Source organism: Panthera tigris, chromosome D1 (genome assembly GCF_018350195.1).
Source record: "Panthera tigris isolate Pti1 chromosome D1, P.tigris_Pti1_mat1.1, whole genome shotgun sequence".
NCBI classification, from domain to species: domain Eukaryota; kingdom Metazoa; phylum Chordata; class Mammalia; order Carnivora; family Felidae; genus Panthera; species Panthera tigris.
Genome location: NC_056669.1, coordinates 96,113,948 through 96,128,925, shown reverse-complemented (window position 1 = coordinate 96,128,925; position 14,978 = coordinate 96,113,948). Strand labels below are relative to the sequence as shown.

The window sequence follows — 14,978 nt, the reverse complement described above, 5'->3', positions numbered from 1 at the left end:
GGTCATAAATAAGCTGGAATGGCTTCACTCAGAGCCCTCAGACCTCCGCGCACTGTAAGAGCTCCAGGGAGAGCCTCTGACTGCAGCGGAGAGCGGCCTCCATGGAGCTGCAGGGTTCCTCGGCCCCTGGGGCTGTCCCCGTGCCTTCCACGGGCTTGAGCCTGTGGAGCAGCCACAGAAAGTCTTTTGCAAGAAATTAATTAGGTTCAGGTCAACAGACACACTGTCCCTAAAGTGTGTGCTCCTACCTCCCGGCTGGAGACAAGGCTGTCTGGCCTGCCCCCCCCCCCAACTTTGGGGAGCATCTGTGGCTACATCTTATTAGGGCCTCATGAATCAGGAATCACTGGCGGGCTGCTAAAAATGCAGATTCTTTTCCAACCCAGATCTGCTGCATCAGAACCCCCGGGGCCCTGGAATCTGCATTTTCACCAGTGCTCCCGCTGGTATGAAAGGCTCACCAGCCCGGGGCTGATGGGGTGCCTGGAAGTAGCCATGGAAGAAGGAACAACTTCGGGCTCCGCCGGGCTCCTTGGCTGGGACAGCAGCGCCACCTGGTGGGCCTAGCGGAAACACCTCCCAGCCACGGCCCTCGGGGGCCCCGCTTCAGGGGCCGCCGGCCTCTTCTCTGTTGGTCCTCCCGACCTCAGACCTCAGAAACCGTATCTCCACGCAGCAAACTGGATTGTTACAAATCCTCTTTAATAGTTAGTTGTCAAACCTCGAACATGTTTTACAGAGCTACGCACAGAGCCTCTCCCCACCCCCTCACAAGGCACAGCCTCACCCACCCATTCCCTAGGGGGCAGACGACAGGCCAGCCTAGCTTCTCCCGGGGAAAAGCATCCTTCCCCCCATCCCTGGATAGCGCGGGATCCTGGCGAATGCAGGGTCAGCTCTGTGTCATGCCCCAAGGGTTCGCCCTTCAGATTCCCTAAGCAGCCCGGGGCCAGTCCAGACTGCCTTGTCTAGGGGGCTCTTCTGCCAGCTCACGGCAGGGCCTAGGCTGAGCTGAGCTGCCAGGGCGGGGCTGGGGCCGCCCGGGGAAGGGTTGCTGTTCCTACGGTCAGGCGAAGCCCGCCCTCTCCCACTGCCTTCAATGAAAATGTGAAAACCAAAGACAGAAGCGTTATCGTGGAAAAAAAGTTTACCCACGTAGTGGGCATCCCCTGACAGCCCAGGGTGCCTTATCCACCCCCCACCCCCACCCCGACCCTCAATTTTCAATACACTTTGCCATCCAATATATACAGCTCCCAAGGCAGGTAGAAACCCAGTCCGCCTGTGCAGGGACGCTGCGGGGAGCGTTTTCTCTGGATTGCTAAGAGAACCCTGTAGGTAAGCAGAGGATCCACAGAGCACCCGGGGCTCAAGTCTGGAGGCAAAAAGGTAGGGAGAGGGGTCCAGGCCCCAGAAAGCCCCCTGCTTCCAGCCGGCACAGGATGGGTGTGGGGGAGGGAGGTGGGAGGTGAGCCTGGAGGAGAGCCAGGGAGACCCCGAGAAGCCATGAGGCTGGGGGACGGGCAGGGAGGTGGGGGCGGCAGCTGCCTCAGTACTTGGGGACCTTGCTGTAGTCTTCGGAATGGATGTGCCGGCACAGGCAGATGGACAGGAGCATCCCCAGGAGCTGTTGGGGGAGAGGGCAAGAGTCAGAGGGAGGCAGGGCCACCCAGGCCCCCGGAGCGGCATCTCACTGTCCGGGTCAGCGAGGGTCACGGGGTTTGCGCAGGATTAAGCAGACCCACAGCTAAAGCCTCATGCCCAGCCTGTGATTCCAGCGGCAGAGGGGCCCGGGGAGGGGCAGTGGTCAGGCCAGGCCTGCTGCAGGGCCTCTAGAAGCTGATGGGCCTCAGCCTCCAGGGGGCCTCAGCAGGGCAAGGACAATGGGATATGGCTGGGGGGGGGGGAGGGGGGGGAAAGGATTCCGACCTCAGTGACAGCCACGCCCACACACACGCCTAGGATGATGCCCATGTTCTCCTGCAGCCACACCTGCACCTTCTTCATGCAGCCCTGCAAGGGGAGAACACAGCCATGTCACCCATGCCCAGCTCTCCTCTCCCATGCTCACCTCTCCATGCCCAATCACCAGGAGGGCCCGCCCCCAGAGCAGAGGGCCTGCAGAGAGGGGAGTATGCTCCTTGAATGGATAAATTAACGAATATGTAGAGGCAGGTACAAATGACAAGCAAACAGATGAATCAAGGGCAGGAACAGCTAAGGGAAGGAAGGGGGGAAGGAGGGAGGGAGGAGGAAGGAAGGAAGGGAGGAAAGAAGGGAGGGAGGAAGGGAAGGGAAGAGGGAAGAAGGAAGGGAAGGGAAGGGAGGAAGGGAGGAAGGGAGGAAGGTTAGGAGGAAAGGAGAAGGAAAGAAGAAGGTTAGGTGGGAGGGAGGGAAGGAGGAAGAGGGAGGGAGGGAAGAAGGGAGGGAGGAGGAAAGGAGGGAGAGAGGGAGGAAGGAAAGAAGGAGGAAAGGAGAGAGGGAGGAAGGAAGGAGGAAAGGAGGGAGGGGAGGGAAGGGAAGGGAGGAAGGGAGGAAGGTTAGGAGGAAAAGAGAAGGAAAGAAGAAGGTTAGGTGGGAGGGAGGGAAGGAGGGAGGAGGAAAGGAGGGAGAGAGGGACGAAGAAAGGAGGAAAGGAGGGAGGGAGGGAGGGAGGAAGGGAGGGAGGGAAGAAGGAAGGAGGGAAGGCAGGAAGGAGTAGCCCAGGCAAGCCTGACTGGCCTGTGCCCGAACCCACGAGTGCCCCAGGCCCAGCCCCAGCTCCACCTTGCACGCACCTCACGGTACACGGGCCAGAGCTCAGGGTTGTTCCCGCTCTCGGTCCTGTTGCCGTCAGGGGCCTCGCAGAAGCCCGTCTTCACAGGGAAGCTGTCATCCCCCTCCTGGTCCTCACAGGAACAGGGGTAGGTGACACTGGTGTGGTTCATGAGCTCAGCGTTGTCCGTCCAGTTGTAGAAGCTGACCCAGCCGCAGCACTTCACCTGCCGGGGAGACCAGCCGCTTGTGGCCACGGCCCTCAGGCAGGCCGCCCTCCTGGCCAGGGTGGGGTCTCCCAGGACGGAGGCTTGGATCTGCCGCTTTCAGGTACCGCCCCCCCCCCCCCACCCCCCCGGTCCTGCCCAAATCGCCAGGATCAGAGTTCAGGTTTCACTTTGGCTTCTGTGAGCCATGGGGAATTTAAAGGGGCTTTCAGGAAACACATACCATAAATATTAAAACAGGAGGAAAAATAAATTGGGAGCAGTAAAAATAATAAAGGAGAACAGGAGGGACGTTCAAGTTGAAAGACAGAACGTAGTCGTATAGGACACAAGAAAGGTGAACGGCACATAGTCGAAGAGTGGGGGGTGGGGGTGGGGCGTCTAGAGTCGGGCTACCGGGTTCGAATCCCAGCTCTGCCACTGACCAGCGGCTCAACTTTGTGGTCTTTGTGGCTCAGGCGTGTGGTCTGTGCCCCTCGCCTGCTTCCCTCCCATCTCAGGGTGGCAGGTGCCTGACGAGCAGCCCGGTGGCCAGCAGGGGGCGAGCCAAGCACGCTCAGGCTCCCCGGGCTGCAGGCAGCAGTTCCTCCCGGCTTCATCTGCTCCGGTACTTGGCTGCCTCCTCTGGCAGGGAGGCTGACGCCTCTGAGGGGCACCCCCAGGCCCTCACATGCTCAGCAAAAGCAGACAGGTCTCCTGGGCCCTTCCACCACCCCAGGCAGAGCCTCCTACCCTGACTGGTGCCAGGATCTGTCTCCAGCCACCACCGGCCCACGTCTCAGTGGTTGTGCAGGAACAATAAAACCTCCCCACTCACGTGGTGCGTAAGGGCCGTGGGCTTCAGAAACATCTCACGCGGGCATGGATCAACAGCCCCATTTTACAGACGAGGAAACTGAGGCTCAGGAAGTGTCACAGTTGGTATTCCAGCCCCCGGGAGCCTGACACAGTCAGCTTTCTTAGCCCCAGTTCCAAGCAGCGTCTGACAGAATGATCTAGAGGCCTTGTCTGCCTCGGGAACCCCCCAACCAGTCAGCTACCTCCCACGGTAGGGTGCACGCCATCCCTCGAGGGACCCAGCTCTCCCCCAGACTCCTTGAAGGTGTACGTGCTCATCTTGGGACAGCAGCCTCCTTCTAATCTCAGCAATGGCGGGTCACACAGAGCATGTGACGAAAACATCTTCCTGCGCGCACCGAGCCTTCCAGCTGACACAGCCCCCCCAACGCCCTGAACTCGCCCCATCTGATCCTCACCATCACTGGGGTCCATTTGTGGGTGTGGTGAATGGTTCACCACCAGGGCAGGCTGGGAACACAGAATGCAAGTCACTCACTCACTCATTCATTCATTCATTCATTCAGCCATTCATTCATTCATTAGCCATTCATTCATTCAGCCATTCATTCATTCATTCAGCCATTCATTCATTCATTCATTCAGTCAGTCCATCTCTCTCACTGTAACTGAGGCGGAATACACAAACACTGGCACAAACAGCTTGATGTTCACACACACATACTGGCATTAACTGCCAGTTGCATCAGGATTTGGATAGAACCTTCCTCTCACCCCAGAAGGTTCCCACGGCACCTGTCCTGTCAATACCCTCCCAGAGGTAGCCTCCACTCAGACTCGTGTGAGCACATCAGCCTTGGCACATGGTTCCTCAGCCCCCAGGACGGACTCCCGACACTCCCCAGCCTGGCGTGACACGAGGGCCTTCTTCGTGACCCCAGACCGGAGCGCTGTGAGCCTCGGGCAGCCCCCAGGACCCTGGGCCCCCTGAGCGAGGGACTGTGGTGGCTGGGGCGCCAGGGAAGGGGACGACTCAGGGGCCCCCTTGGCCCCAACAGATACTCACGCACAGACACGGTCACTGGCACGTTCTGTCAGGGACACGGACACCCAGACCCAGACCCACACAGGCCGGGACCCTCACGCCTCCCTGTCCCTGCCACCCCCGCCTCACCTGAGCCTGCACGTAGTCCCAGGCCTCCTGCAGCCTGTCCTCGTGACCATCCTTGTAGTTCTGAATGAGCTTGGTCACGACGTTGCCCATCTCCTCCTTTAGCTGCAGAGCGGAGAACAAGATCAAGGGCAGATTTCCTGAAACCCGTGCGCCACCTGTGGTCACATCTACTCAGAAGGCCTCTCTCCTCACCCACCCCAACTCTAGGGACACGCTCTTGGCTTGAAGGCATTTCACTGTCCATTCCAACTACTTTCCTGGTACTTCCAGGGTGCCAGCCGCCTGCTGGCCGCCACACTAAGCCTAGAGCAGTCAGGGCCAGCCACTCCCGCCCTATGCTCTATTCAGCAGTCATTGGCTGCAGGACCCTTTAAATGTGCATCTTTCCATGTCACTGCTGCAAACCCTCCAGTGGCCCCCTGTCCCTCTCGGGGAGAACTCCAGCATCATCCCCTCAGTGGCCCACAAGGCCCTACGTTTTTTGGCCCCTGCTCCTCCCAAACCCCCTTTCCTCTGCTCTGGCTGCTTCTGCTTCGATTACACAGGTCTCCTTGCTGTCTTCCTGCCAGGCGCACTCCTGCCCCAGGGCCTTTGCACTTATTATTCCCACCAGCTGTTTTTCCCCTTCTCCCAAATATTAACAAGGCTCACTCCTCCACCTCCTCCAGGGCTCTGCTTCAATGCCACCTCTTCAGAAAGGTGTTCCTAGATCACCCTATAGAACACATCCCTTCTCTATCCCCTCCCCCCACCCCTCCCAGGCCCTCCTCGACCTGCAAGGGCAGGCAGACTGTGTTTTCCTTCCTAGTGCTGTCTTCCCGTGCTCATTTGTTTTCAGGATTTATTATCTCTCCCCTTCACTGGGATGTCAGCTCCATGGGAGCAAGGGCTGTACCTGCTGAAGCCTGGCCGGAGTAGGAGTGGTGTGCCTGAACAGCGAATGGGTGTGTACTCTGTGACACGCCTCACACAAGGCTGGTACTCACACTCTCCCAAGTAACTAATCTTCATGCCTGCCAAGGCCCCACAAAATCCAGATCCTGACCGTCCTGATCCCCCTCCGTGCTTGGGAATTCAGGGTCCCTCGGTGACGGAGCGAGGCACCTGAACCCCACCAAGAAAACGGCGGTTCGCAGAGAAGGCAGAGAAGGGGTGCAGGGGACAAACGGTTCAACCCCAAAGGCCCTTCAGCAGAGCTCCAAACAGAGGCTCGCAATGTGGCAGCTTTTGAGGAACAAGTCAGCTGTGCAAAGGGAGGCAAACCCGAAACCGGCTTTGAGAACTGAGAACAGGGAGGGCCCCAGGCTCCAGGTAGGAGTGGGGGGGGGGGGGAGGGGGCAAGAGCCAGCCCCAGCCTGGCCCCGCCTGGCCCTCCTGTGGACTTTGTTCTGGGGCCTTCCTGGCACATCAGCATGAAGAGGCTGGTCACAGCCTCCTGCTGCCACCACAGAACCCCAGGGCGAGGGGCCAGGGGGCCAAGGGGACGGCTGCAAACCTGCCCCTGGGTTCTGGGGAAAGGATTAGGATATGGGACAGGTACTTCCAGGCAGGGGTTTTCAGAGCCAAGCTCATAGTGCAGTGAGTGGGTTTCCGCGAGAACCCCACAGGCGGCTCTCACATAGCGCTCAGAGAACCCACATCCTCCGGATGGACCCACAGCCCTGGCTCCCTGTTTCCTGCCCACCCCCCCTACAACCCTGGGAGACTAGCCTCCTCCCCAGGATGGATCTCTGCCCCCCTCCCCCGCAACCCTGGGACCCTAGCCCCTCCCCAGGATGGCTCCCTGCCCCCCTCACTAACCCTAGGACACTAGCCCCTCCCCAGGATGGCTCTCTGCCCCCCCCTACAACCCTGGGACACTAGCCCCCTCCCCAGGATGGCTCTCTGCCCCCCCTCACTAACCCTGAGACACTAGCCCCCTCCCCAGGATGGCTCTCTGCCCCCCCCTACAACCCTGGGACACTAGCCCCCTCCCCAGGATGGCTCTCTGCCCCCTCCCCCCACAACCCTGGGACACTAGCCCTCCCCCCCCGGCCCCCCCACTAACACTGGGAGACTAGCCCCCTCCCCAGGAGGGCTCCCTGCCCCTCTCCCTCTTGACACAACTCCCAGCATGGTACTTTCTGTTTTACTCCCCCCCCACCCCCACCCCCGCGAGCTTCACGATTTGTAAAGCTTTCCTGTTGGTATTAATCACAACAACAGTGGCTAGCTTTTATCAAGTGCGTGATCTGCACCAGCACCGTGCTAAGCACTTTGAGGGCATTGATTCATTTTAAGCCTCAGGGCAGACCGGTCCCTTGTTTTCAGAGATGCGCAAGGCGAGGCCCAGAAAGATTAAATAACTTGGCCGGGCTCACGCAGTCAACACGTGAAGAGCTGGGATTTAGACCCAGACTTGTCTGATTCCCGGCCTAAGTGTTCACCCATTAAGCCCTGCCAGCACTTAAAACGCATGGCCAGACCTTGCAGTAGGTCAGGGCCGTGTCAAGGAGGGCCCAGAGAAGCTGAGTGGCCGGCCCCTGTCACACAGCTGGGACCGGCTGCCTGCGGGTCTCGGGCCTCTGGGCCCTGACCGTCTGTTCTCCACCTCTTCTCCCCAGTGGGCAGAGGATCCCCGAGGCACGGCAAGCAGGGGGTTCCCCAGAGGCATTTGCATGGCGGGCTGCCTCTCCCACGGCTGTCCCACCTGCCCGCCCAAGCGACCTAGACTCTATTTATTTCCCAGCGTGGTTGCCACAGCAGCCCGGACTTCCCTATTTCAGTCCCCCTGAAATGAGAAAGTGATGGAAGCTGGGTGGTTTCCTTCGAGGCTGGGTGGTTTCCATGGAAACACCACACCGTCCTGCAGCCCAGAAGGTAGCTGAAGGACATAGCCGGGCCATAGGGGCCAGGGCGTGGGGCTGGTTCAGCCCAGAGCGGATGTCTGGGGATCCTGAGGCCCAGGAAGCCATGTTGGGAGCTCAGGGAGGTCACCTTGGCAACCAGGTAGTTCTCCTGGGACGCGAAGGAACAGGGAGGGGGAGCGGGAAGATGCCCACTATCTCACCGCACCCCTGCCTCCGCAACTTGTCCGCTCTGCACTGGATTCTCCCTTCTCGAAACGGTACTTGCTTTCCTCAGGGGTAACCACCCCTCAATACGTCCACGGGGCTGGGAAGCTCTGTCCCTCCCCCCGCTGATGCGGGCAAGTCCCAAGCAGCCACTTGGCGCTTTCCACACCCTGAGTAGAGTGAGTGGTTCAAGAACGGGCTCGTTACCCGGGGGGACCTTCTCCTTCCACGAGTCTGGCGGAATGAGGGCCTATGTTGCTGACGGCCACCTCAGGCTCTCCAGGGGACGGCCTGCCTGACAAGGGAGCCGATGGAGGAGAACAGGAGCGAGGGATGGAGAGGGACAGAGTCCTGGGATCCAGCCAAGCCTCCGGCCAGCTCCGGCCAGTTTGGGTTGTGGCACTATCTGTGCGATGAAGGGTCCTGCCCAGGACCGGCCGTGTAATCAGAGCCCAGTGCAAAACGAAAATGCGGGGCCCCTTGCTTCAAAATGAGTAAGAATTTTGGGGCGCCTGGGTGGCTCAGTCGGTTGAGCGTCCGACTTCGGCTCAGGTCATGATCTCGTGGTCCGTGAGTTCAAGCCCGGCGTCGGGCTCTGTGCCGATAGCTCGGAGCCTGGAGCCTGTTTCAAAACGATTCTGTGTCTCTCTCTCTCTCTCTCTCTCTCTGACCCTCCCCCGTTCATGCTCTGTCTCAAGAAATAAACGTTAAAAAAAAAATTTTTTTTTTAAAGAAAAAATGATTAAGAATTTCAACACAGCCATCAGAGTATAAACCAAGCATGGACTCTTGTAAGTGTAGGACCCTGTGTCACACACCCAAGAGGCCAGCCCCGGTCCCGCCCAATACTACCACCTTCCCCATTTCCCAGAAAACAGGCCAGAGAGTCAGAACAACTTCCCAAGGTCACGCAGTGAGCGAGCAGCAGAGACACGACTGTAACCTTGATACATGCAGCCCCAGAAGCCTGAGATCTCAACCACAGCACTCCCTGTTACCACAATGCTGGGCTTTTATTTCACCTTGCAGTGGCTTTTCACAGAAAGGTAGAATGAGAAGAGACCTTGGAGTCCCGCACGTCATCCAAATGTAACAGTCCTTCCTACACTTGTCCAGGTTCTGCTTAAATGCTCCCTGTGATGGGGAACTCAGTACTTCACAGAAGAGCACATCGCAGGAGCAGGGAGGCTTTTGATACAAGCAATGCACTTTAAGTTGAGCTCAAATGACTTCTACCCATTCCTGTTAGTTCTCATGTTCCCCCTTCCTCCCAAGTCCCAGATGGGAGCATACGGGAACAAATCAAATCACTCTCTCCCAGGACAAACCATTCAGATACTCAAGTCCAGACTGTGTCTCCCTTTACCCCCTCCTCTCTGGATCTTCTGACCACTCCTTGGGATTGTGTCCAGACCTCTCTCCACGGTCTTTAATGCAGTCAATTGCCCCCTAGGAACAGGGTGCCCCCCCCCCACCCCAGCCATGCAATGTAATGGACCCACGTCTTCCTGTCCTCTCCTGGGGTTCTCACAGGATACATTGCCAAGGGCTTTGACAGAATGAAGATACAGGGGCGCCTGGGTGGCTCAGTCGGTTGAGCGTCCGACTTCGGCTCAGATCACGATCTCATGTTCCTTGAGCTCGAGGCCCGCATCGGGCTCTGTGCAGAGAGCTCAGAGCCTGGAGCCTGCTTTGGATTCTGTGTCTACCTCTCTCTCTCTCTCTCAAAAATAAAAACTAAAGAAAATGAAAAAACAAAAAGGCATGCAGATACAGCAGATCTGAGGCATCATCCTGGGATCCCGATAGGAAACGCGGGCCCTTTGCAATGGTGAACTCAGAGGGGGAAGCCTGTTTATTCCTAGTCCCCACCGCCTACGTCTTTCCTGAAAGCCAGCCACAGTCTACACAAGCAGCTAGCCCAGAACTCCCCAGGCTCCCGTAGTTCCTTCGGGCAGAGTCTGAGTCAGGCACTGCCCTCCACTGCCATGGAACCACACAGGCCCCAGCACCTGACAGGTACGCCAGTCTCCATCCCACTCTCTCCATGATTCCCTTCCAGAAGGGCAGCTTGGACGCCTTCTTCCCTTTCCCAAGGGGGAAGGGAAAGGCCACCTCTCTCTGTCCTGGCTCCAGCTGCCCACACCCAAGGCCGGTAGAAATCCAGGCCGGTGGACCAGGAAGTTTCCAGCACAGTGAGCAGGCATCTCACAGAACTGCATTGTCCTCAAGGAACCCGTCTTACCACCTGTACGTTAGGGTGTGGGCACACTGGCTCTTCTGAGCTTCCTAGGTGGGAAAGAGGAGGTGGGGGAAGGGCATCACAGTTCTCCTGACCAGCCTCCCGGGGGAGCATCCAGCAGTGTGGCCCGGCCACTGTCACCACCTCTACCCCGCAGCTCCCACCCAGCCCACGCAAGCCCTCAGCCCCTAGGCCTTCTGTTCAAGCCCCCGGTGGAACCCACCGAAGCCCCGGTGGCCTCCCCCGTGCGGGTTGTGGGTGGATCAGCAGTATGGCCTCCTTAAGCATGCCAAGGCCAGTGCCCGACATCCTGGCAAACAGTATGTTCACGTGCTTCCTCCTGACCCTCTCCCACTCTCCACTGCCTGCAGAGAACAAGTCAGGATCCCAGAGTGTCAGAGCTGGGAATGGCCCCAGACCACAGCTGAGACTCAGAGAGGCCGGGTAAATCGTCCGAGCCCACCCCAGAACACAGGGCCTCTGGAGCCCAGACCTGGGCTGTGTCCACTAAATAGGCTGGATAAAGAGTCAGATGAGGAAACAGCCAGAGGGAATCTTCACTCCCAAATCCCGGTGCCCACAGCTCTTGCCAATACTCAGGTTCCACCAATGGCAACAGGTACAGCTGCCATTTACTGAGCCCTTACTAAGCATCAGTGAAGTTAATGACGGTGACAATCGCGGTAGACCCTTGCCACGGAGCCAGCAGATGTCCGCCCTGGGCGGGCACGACGCTATGCCCTTCCCACGCGGCGACAGTCTTCACCCTCAGCAGAGCGCTCTGAGGTGGCCCTTGGGGCCAGCGTGCCCTGGCACCGAGGGAGGTTCCACTTTTAGAAAGGGACTGGGGTTTGTGCCACACCCCGCGGTCCCTCCCATTCATAATTCCCAAGGGACTCCTAAATGGGGGTAAACAGAGGCCACAAATAGCCTTGCTTCTGCTTAGGTTTGATTTTGCCACCAAATGAGCTGCAAATGGCATTTTTTGCCTTTCAAAGTGGTTCTTGGGTTTTAGGATTGCAGATAAGGGGGGGTGGACACGCACGGTTACCGCTGGTTGACCTGCAAGGCGCGCGAGGCGCGTGCGGCACAGAGAGGTGGGCGGAGTCACTTGCCGGGGGGGGGGGGCCTCACAGCAGGCATCGCCACCCAGGCAGTTAGGTTGTGGACTTGAGGCCTTGGCCCCCACCCTATTTTATACACGTGTTGCAGCGTGTGCTGGCTTCAGCCCTGGGAGTGGGGGCCCAGCAGGCTTCCCCTCGATTTACAGATGCTGTAACCCAGGGCCTGAGAGGCCACGTGTCTTGCCCAAGGCTCCCAGCCTCCCCTGTCGCTCCCCTGGGGACAGTGGCTGCTGAGAACTTGGGGCAGGAAGGACCAATGGCATCCCCGGAGACCTCTTCAGGGGGGGCCCGGTGGCTCGTCCTTCCCACCTGCCCGGGGGGCCTGGAGAGTGAGGGGAAGGATGGGCCCTTGCTTTTAAAAGGCCTCTTCCCTTCAGGCTCAGCAAGGCTCACCTCCCCAGCTGGACCTCATCTGCAGGAATAAACATCATCAAGGGCATGTTTAGTCTTCCACCGGGATTTACAATGTGCTGGGAAAGAAAAAATAAATCATTCATTCCAACTCGGGGTGATAGAGTGGTGCCAGAACTTCCCCAGCAGAGCCAGGAAACATCCCTCTGCCTTCCAGGAGAAGAGGGGGGCCAAGCTGAGGCAGGCTGGGACCCGGAGGCATGAGATGTGGAGCCCGAGGGGGGTGGGGTGCGGTAAGCAGGAGGCAGAGGAGGGACCAGTGGCGTGTGACAGTCTGGACTGGAGTCGGGAGTCCTGATTCTCCAAACAGGCCTTGCTCTGGGGCTGTGGGACGCCTCTGAGGCATAGCTCCTGGTCACTGGCCAAGCAGAGATTATACCAGCCCACAGGGAGGCAGCACACCGTAGCGGGAGGCATGGGCCTTGGGTCAGAGGGATCGGGATGGAATTCTCCACTCTGACGCATCCGAGTTATGTGTGGCTGTGTCTAAAAGTCATTTTGCTTTTCTCAGCCTCAGTTTCTTCAATTGGAAAATGTTTGTACAACTGAACCAAGTACCAAGTTACTACTCAGCTCCTGGCATGTGCTTGTCATCCGATAGATGACGGTAGATGGGGAAACACACAGAGGATGAGAAGGGGACCACTCAAAACCCTTATAGAGTCGACCAGCTTCTGAATCACAGGAACTCACTGGGGCCCTGTTTTTATTCACCCTGATTATAAGGTACCACGGACTGGGTCTCAGAGAAGCCCTGGGTGCCAAGAGGGCTGAAATGAAGACCGGATCTCACGAGCTTTCACTGGGAAGAGTTTCCCTCCCTTAAACACTGCCTTCCTGTCTGATCGCCAGGCGAACTTCCTTTCATTGACCGAAACCACTATTTCCCCTTTTGCCTTGGCTGCCAGGAAGCTCAGCATTCAAGTTAGCCCTCAGCTACCAAGAGCATCTCGTCCCCTGGCTTCAGGGACACTGGTTTTCCTCTTCCCATCTCTCTTTTTGATTTTAGCGACCCTGTGCCTGTGTTGGAATTCAGCTCTAATTCTCCGGAGAAACAGGCTGGGTGTGCTTTATAAATAAATAAGGCAGACTCAGGTAGGGACCACTGCAAAGCAAATTTCACCAATGTGAACCCAGAAAGCGAGCTGCCTGGGTTCAAATCCTGGCTCTGCCACTTACTAGCTGTGTGACCTTTGGTCACGCTGCTTAATTTCTGTGCTCCCATGTCTCAAAACGAGGGTACCATGCCCACGATCTCCTAGGCCTTTTGGTGGGGAAAGCACAGTGACTGTCGTGTGCGTGCAGCAGCCAGTACCGGGCCTGTTCCAGGCTCTGTTCGGTGTCAGTGGCTGATGATGGTTGAATGCTCTCTCATCTTCCTTGTAAGAGTGATTTGAGGCAACTTGACCTTCAAGTGCTAACAGGCAGGGGCCCGCTAGCCACCAGCTCTGCCTCCCCCATTGGTGGACAAGAACTGTAATGCTGGAGGACGGCAGGGCCCCCAGGGTCAGCTGGGTCACAGGCCACGTGCAGTGGGTCTGGGGCGAGCTCTGGCCGAGAGTCCGGGAGTCTGTGCCCTCGCCTGGCCCGGCCACCGGCTGGCTGGGTGCCCTCGCCCTGCACCCATAGGACGGGGATTCACATGCTACCCTGAGAGGGAAGGCATGGTGAGGATCAGTCAAAGAATGAAAGTCAAGTGGCTGGCCTTGTACTTAGTATATGGTATGTGCTGAACCAACCGCAGGGATGCTGGTGATTGTAGTTACTATTATTGTTGTTCTGGCCACACCCACCCCTCTCAACACCTGCCTCCCGTCTGCCAACATAACACAGTGCACAGCTGCCACAGAACAAGACCGTGTGGGAGAAGCTTCTAGAACATACCATGTGCACATAATAGGCGCTCCATAAACGGTAACTTTGATGGTCACAATCGACTGGCCCACCCCACAGCTATTCCCGGCTCCCTTCTCCTTTGTGTCTGTCTTTGGAGACCCCTTAAAGCCAGGGGTGCCTTTGCGACCCCGTCTGGGGAAGGCTGTGGGAGGACTTACTTTGCCTTTGTCCCTTTCCCTTTCTTCTGGCTGCAGCAACACAGATGTTGTGCCTGGTGCTGTGGCAGCCGTCTTGTGACCGTGAGGTGAGTGCTGTCACATAGTGAGTGGCACACACGGTCTTTGAGACTCCAAACCCGGCTTCTGGTTACATGGATGGCAGACGTCTTTCGGGTTTAAGCCACAGTAAGCCTGCTTTTCTATTCCTTAAAGCTGAGTGCCTTCCCTGTGACACAAATGTTTTTGCTGACAGTCCCCTCCCTGGGCCTCATGGCATGATCTAGTACCTGCTGAGGTGCCTGACTAAGAACAAGGACAACCATGCCAAGCGCTGTGCTGGGTTTTACCAGAGTAATCTCACTGAATGCTCACCAGAACCTTGAGAGTTGAATGTATTATCGTCCCTAGTTCCCCAGTTTGCGGAAGGCGAGATGGGCACAGGGGCAAGCGGCTCGCCCACCGCCCCGCAGCTACAAAGTGCTGGGGCACAGCTACCGCGTTCAAGCCCTGCAGCAACTCTGCGCGAGACGGGAGATCGCAGGGACCACAGGCCTGAGAGGCTGCCAGGCACCTCCTGGGTTAGTCTGGGACAACTCAGAGGGCCCCTGTCTCTCGCCCACCCCCGGGGCCCATCCCCGCCCAGCGGGGACCCGGGAGGCTGCTTACCTGGCCCATGTTGAAGTAGAAGAGGGCTCCAGCGGTCACCTGAGCGATGAGGATCAGGAGGAGGAAGGCAAAGTACTGGGGGACACAGAGCAGCACGGAGTCAGCCGGGCACCGCTACCAGGCGCCCCCACCCTGCCCCCCTCGGCGGGCCAGCCGCACTCACCAGCCCCAGCAGGCAGCGGACCTCCTTGATGGCACCGATGCAGCCCAGGAAGCCCATGAACATGGTGACAGCCCCCACGCCGATGAAGACGGAGGCCCCCACCTTGAGCGAGCTGGAGGAGGTCTCTGGGGATGGAAAGAGGGGCGTTGAGTGCAGCCCGGGGCGGCTCACCCTCTTGAAGTGCACCACCGCCAGTCCGGAGCAAAGCCCGCCGGTCTGGGCCCGCTCCTAACCGCCCCACCCTGGAGTCAGAGTGCTGGGGTCAGCCCCCACCCAAGGACCCGCTCCCTCCCCGCTTTGGGAGCTGTCTCC

General features: G+C 58.4%; 1 protein-coding gene across 3 annotated transcripts in view; it reads right to left on the bottom strand.

The window, feature by feature from the left end:
• Positions 1 to 681: 681 nt before the first annotated feature.
• Positions 682 to 14,978, bottom strand: part of CD82 (CD82 molecule) — a 51,041-nt gene continuing 36,744 nt past the window's right edge. For all 3 annotated transcript variants that reach the window (XM_007082076.2, XM_042957715.1, XM_042957716.1), the window contains 6 exons: positions 14,667 to 14,791; positions 14,504 to 14,578; positions 4,954 to 5,055; positions 2,778 to 2,981; positions 1,930 to 2,013; positions 682 to 1,627 (listed from right to left, as the gene is read on the bottom strand). In XM_007082076.2, coding sequence (XP_007082138.1) covers positions 1,550 to 1,627; positions 1,930 to 2,013; positions 2,778 to 2,981; positions 4,954 to 5,055; positions 14,504 to 14,578; positions 14,667 to 14,791 — 668 coding nt within the window. In that variant the 3' untranslated portion in view covers positions 682 to 1,549. The remainder of the gene's footprint in view (positions 1,628 to 1,929; positions 2,014 to 2,777; positions 2,982 to 4,953; positions 5,056 to 14,503; positions 14,579 to 14,666; positions 14,792 to 14,978) is intronic.